Genomic DNA, 5,686 nt, shown 5'->3' on the forward strand with positions numbered 1-5,686 from the left:
CTACTTATATTCTTTTTTATTTATGTCAAAGGGGGAGAGAATAGTTAAAGTTAAGTTAAGAGTTAAATTAAGAAAGCATAAGGGGGAGTTTTTATTATATAAAATGTTATATAAAGTTTGTTTTACTTATACTCTTACTCTCGCTTAAACTACTCTTATTATAGTTATGTTTTACTAAACTTTAAACTAGGTTGTCATAATAAAAAAGGGAGAGATTGTTGGTGCAGGGAGCACGAGACGATCGAACCTAAGTTTTGATTATGTCAAAGGGTCCAAAGTTAAGTTATCTTATGATCTAACATGTTTGAATGAGTTTGCAGGAAAGTTCTAAGTGTACTTAGGTAAAAGTCCTAGCTACTGTTAGGCAGGTGGAAAACCCTAGGAGACGGTAACCTTAGGTCCTAGGAGTTGGTAACCCTAGGTGAGGAAAAGTCCTAGTCGTGGTTAGGCAAAGGGAAATTCCTAGTGGGTGGTAACCCTAGGCGGAAAGTCTTGGGAGGTCGAAGGCTTTGGACAAAAACCCTAGGGTCGAGGACTCTAGGTGGAAAGTTCTGGTGGTCGTGGACTAGGTGAAAAGACTGGACGGGTCATGGAACGAATGTCTAGCAGAAAGTCCTAGAGCCTCGGGTATTGTGCTAAAGTCTAGTCGATCTGGAGGACCGGTCTGGTAATAGGTAAACTCTCCTTAGTGGAGTAGGTAAGGACGTGATCCCTGGTGAGGGAACAGTAGGCGTCGGTTCTACCTAAGGTTTTAGGATAGAAATCCAAAGTCAGAACCGGACAGTCTGATGACTGTCAAATATTTATCTTAATCTAATTTTATTGTTCTTAACTCTATTTTGCATGATATGTTTTGTATTTTGGACTAACATATCTTACAAGGAGTGAAAAAGATGTAAAGCCTCGGATGAATAGTACCCGAGGCGCCCTCCATGGAGTTTGGAGGCGCCTCGGGTGCACTAGTCGAAGACCTCCGTACAAAAGGACAGAGGACACCCTCCATGGAGCTGGAGGTTCCCTGGACGCTGGGTGGAGAGCCCCCTCCATGAGCTTGGAGGCGCCCTCAGGCAATAAGGATGAGGGAAGCAGAGCTTATCGATGCTGGGACTTCGGCGGGGTTGGAGACGCCATCCATGTGGTTGAGGGTGCCCTCAATGGGCTATATAAACCTGTCTCAAGCAGCAGCAAAGAACAACTCAAAATCACAATTCGTCATCTATGTGCTGCTCAAAGAACGATCCGATAAAGCTGCAACTCGACTCCGATGACCAGAAGCTTCAAAGTTTAATAATTCCTTGTTTGTTGGTATAAGTTTTTCATTTATATTGTACTTCAAATTGTAACTTCCGAATTGATAGTGATTGACCAAAGTAAACACTCAACGAGCATGAGCCTTGGAGTAGGAGTCGCCACAGGCTCCGAACCAAGTAAAACCCTTCGTGTTAGCGAGTGTTTTTCATTTACTTCTATTCTACTGCATATTTTGGAAATGAACATGAAAGTCACGAGCGTTATTTGTTGGTGCAACCTTAGGTCAAGGTTGACCTGGTTGACCAGACTCGAGTTGACTTGACTCGAGTTGTGTTTTGATGTTTGACGAGTTATGTTTGACAATGTTTGACGTGAACAGAAAAGTTGTATCTTGATGTTTTACAAGGATACAAGCTTGGGAGATTGTGGGTGCAACCCGTGGTCAAGGTTGACCTGGTTGACCCGAGGTGAGTTGACCTGACTCGGAAAAGTCCAAGCAGGGAGCTTGGCACGGGAAAAGTCCAAGCAGGGAGCTTGGCATGGGGAAAAGTCTAAGCAGGGAGTTTGGCATGGTGAAAAGTCCAAGCAGGGAGCTTGGCACGGGAAAAGTCCAAGTATGGAGACTTGGCACGGAGAAGTCCAAGTATGGAAGCTTGGCACATGGGAAGTCGGAGAGGGCTCGGTAGCTCGTTCTCTGGACCGGATGGAAGTCGGAGAGGGCTCGGTAGCTCGTTCTCCGGACTAGGTCAGAGAGGGCTCGGTAGCTCGTTCTCTGGACCGGATGTGGAAAGTCCTGGTGAGTGAAGCCAGGCAGACGGATAAGTCTCGTGAGTGTAGCCAGGCGGTGAAAGTCCCGTGAGTGAAGCCAGAAAACCCTAGTGAGTGAAGCTAGGTGAAAGTCCCGGTGAGTGAAGCCAGGGGGAAAGTCACGGTGAGTGAAGCAGGCGGTTGGAAAGTCTGAGTGAAGCCAGGCGGTTGGAAATCTCGGTGAGTGAAGCGGTGAAACCCTAGTGAGTGAAGCTAGGTGAAAGTCCCGTGAGTGAAGCCGGCAAGGAAAATCCAGATGGATCAAGGGTGATTCGACATCTGGTGTTGAGAAGGTCAAGTAGGTCAAGGGAGTGACCGGATACTTGACACGAAGAGAAAAGTCCAAGTGGGTCAAAGGGATTGACCGGACACTTGGTGGGGAGTCTTAGCAGGTCAAGGGAGTGACCGGATGCTAAGCATGACGTACCAAGAGGTCAAGGTTGACCGGATATTGGTTTGGACTTGGTTTGGGCAAAAACCAAGACCTGGATCGGTCTGGAGACCGATCAGAAAGCGATCAGTGTGCCTCTGTGAGCTTACTGATCGGTCTAGGGACCGATTAGCAGGAAGCCTGATCGGTCCCCGGGACCAATCAGGATACGCACAGAGAGTTGGGCAACTCTCTGTGAAAGCATGCTGATCGGTCTGGGGACCGATCAGCATAGAGCCTGATCGGTCCCCACGACCGATCAGATCAGCCCCAGACCGATCAGGGTGATGCCGGATCGGTCTGGCCCTAGCCGTTGAGAGACAACGGCTAGATTCTTCTGCTGTCTTTGGCCTCTGTTCTTCTCGTAGGTGGATGCAGACTATAAAAGGGCTGAGGGCTTCTACAGTGGACTCTCTCGCTGATTCTTCTTCTTCTCCGAAGCTTCTGCTTCTTCTTCACTGCTGTGATTTGAGCTTTGCTGAGCTCACTTCTGCTTGAAGCTTCGTGTGAGCTTCATCGGTTGGTTCCTGCTGTTGTAGGCGTCTTGTGAAGCTGCTGCTTCATCCAGTCGAAGAGAAGGCAAGTAAGCGAAGGTGTTTCATACATTTGTATTGTATTTTGCTTCTTGCTGCTTTCTACTCCTGTATTGCTTTTGCAAAACATTGTGGCGAGGTTTCTCCACCCAGAAGGAGTGTTACATTAGCCGGTTCTCGAGGGTCTCATCCACCGACGGATTGATCGGATTCGTCCACCTTACGGACACGCCGAGGAGTAGGAGTTTCATCTCTGAACCTCGTTACATCCATCGAGTTTGAGGTTTGCTATTCTCCACTTTCGTTTCTATTCGTTTTATTTTCGCTGCGCTAACTTGATTTGTAGAAAGAAACGAACGATTTGGGGCGGCTATTCACACCCCCCCTCTCTAGCCGCGACTATCGATCCTAACATTATTCCCCCCCCCCCCCCTTTAGCGCTTTCGATCCTATAATTAGATTGGACAACAAGGAATCCCGCTCGGATGTTTGGGCCCTTAGCTTAGACTTGTTGGAGAACAATTTAGCAACATGTTTAGTCTGCAATTCTTGTAGCTGGGCAGACAGTTGTGTATAGAGCTATTTGTTGGTGCAGGAAACATCCGATGATCGAACATGTGTTTTGATTATGTCAAAGGGTTCAAAGTTAAGTTGTTTTGTCATCTGATATGTTGATTGAGCTTTGCAAGAAAGTCCTAACTGTGGTTAGGCAGGTGAAAAACCCTAGGGGTGGTAACCCTAGGTCCTAGGGGGTGGTAACCCTAGGTCCTAGGGGGTGGTAACCCTAAGTCCTAAGGGGTGGTAACCCTACACTACAAAAAAAAAAGCCTAACAACAACGGTTTTTCACCGTTGTCGTAGCCCATTTTGAACTGTTGTTAAAGCCCGTGTTGTTAAAAGGGGTGCCCAAAGACAACAGTTTTTAACCGTTGTCTTTGAAGGCAAAGACAACATTTTTACAACAGTGAAAAACTGTTGTCTTTTCCTTCAAAGAAAACAGTTTTTCACCGTTGTCTTTGAGCGTCTACCTTTAATAACAGGGTCTTCAACAACAGTTTTAAACTATCTACGACAACGGTGAAAAATCATTGTCTTTTTTAGAAAAAAAATAAAAAAAATTAATACACAATTTTCCAATATTATAAATCATTCAAAATGCTAAATTTAAAAATAAAATTTAATATACAATTTTCTAACATTCAAAAATAATATCTATAACATTCTGAAGAAATTTCATAAGCAACCAACAAAATTTCATAAGCAACAAACAAAATGATAACACTATTAAAACAAAGGTAGAACAATATAACACAAGATTTTCTACTTAGATGTCGGTGAAGAGGAGGGATTGCAGCTCCTAGTGCTCCTTAATTTGTTAAAGTCTCTTCATTTTTTTAGCTTGTCGGCATTCTTCCCAATACTCTTGCCCAATACTCTTGAGGACACCTAAAAAGAGCAGAATGAAATTATGCAATCCTGTGCACAAGAACTATGTAATTCTAAGTGGTGGATCATGTCTATCACAAGTTCGCCACTAATTTTTTTGACCATTATGCACAGATTGTAGACAAGCATGAAAATAAGCAGAACCATAAATATAAGCGAATAAAGGATACCTTTCAATCTTCTAAATCTTCTTTTCTGGTTGGCACGTCTCCTTTTCCTCTCTTCTTTTGTTAACTCTGCCTCTTCTTTGATGTTTCCTTTTCCATGAAAAATCTCCTCGGGGGCAAGCATAGCTGCATCTGAGACGACCAATGGAGCAACCTGCAAAGCCATTGTATTTCAGTGACTCGAAACTGTTTTTACCATAAACTAAAAGACAACTCCAAAAGATATTTTTACCTCTTCCATTGCTACAGCAGGTACATTGACTTGTATAGACATGTCCTCAATAACCTACATCATAACTTATGGTCAATCAAGAAATAAATACTAAAAGAATTAAACACTTGATAAGCTTTATTGCTAACCGGCTTTGGAGCAAAATGGAAGTGAGACAGTGCATCCAACTTTAAGGAATCTTTTTGAATAGCATTGTTGCCTGCAGGCATAAAAGAAAAAGTGTATGAGAAAAGCTAAGAAGCTACACAAGCAGCCAGATGTTATCGCAGATCAATACAATAGATCTTGTGGAGCTATATTATTAACAAATTCAGATTCCAGATATCCCAATGTCAGTTTTTTTTTGCTATAAAGTAAAGTCATTATATGCATCAGTAAGAAAGACATCTATCGATAATATAATCTTCCATCAGGACTTCTGAGAAAGTTTCCCAGGCAAACAAACAAAAAGGAGGGAAAACCCAAAGAGCTTGAGAGGTTTCAATATAATTTCTCAATAGTGAGAATACAACAGTTGTAAGGAGCTTAAAGAAAATACGTTGATGAAGACTTATAAACTGACACCTAAGACATACAAATTCTCATTCTCATCAGCCATCAATCACTAAACTATGATTACTATCCTACCAACAACTGAAATTAGAAATTGAAAAAAATACAGATAATTTTGGTAAAAATAGCTATTAATTGTCAGGGTTCAGTTTGAATTTTTATGACAAAATTTACCACATAGGAATAGTAAATAAGTGGACAAGTAAAATACCTCAATCTTAAGTTTATCAGAAGCAAAAACTTGCTTTCAGAAATACCACATCATCTTC

The 5,686-nt window shown here is 42.7% G+C and overlaps 1 protein-coding gene across 1 annotated transcript; it reads right to left on the minus strand.

Annotated features, from left to right (window-relative positions):
* Positions 1 to 4,655: 4,655 nt before the first annotated feature.
* On the minus strand, positions 4,656 to 5,463 carry LOC122004161 (U3 small nucleolar ribonucleoprotein protein MPP10-like; the record flags this gene model as incomplete). Its single annotated transcript, XM_042559087.1, has 4 exons — positions 5,430 to 5,463; positions 4,994 to 5,064; positions 4,866 to 4,919; positions 4,656 to 4,787 (listed from the first exon to the last, which is right to left on the minus strand). Coding segments are annotated over exons 1-4 (291 nt in total), but the record flags the coding sequence as incomplete, so codon positions are not given.
* Between the last annotated feature and the right edge of the window lie 223 nt (positions 5,464 to 5,686).

The sequence above is a fragment of the Zingiber officinale genome, chromosome 7B (genome assembly GCF_018446385.1).
Source record: "Zingiber officinale cultivar Zhangliang chromosome 7B, Zo_v1.1, whole genome shotgun sequence".
In the NCBI taxonomy this organism is placed as follows: Eukaryota; Viridiplantae; Streptophyta; class Magnoliopsida; order Zingiberales; family Zingiberaceae; genus Zingiber; species Zingiber officinale.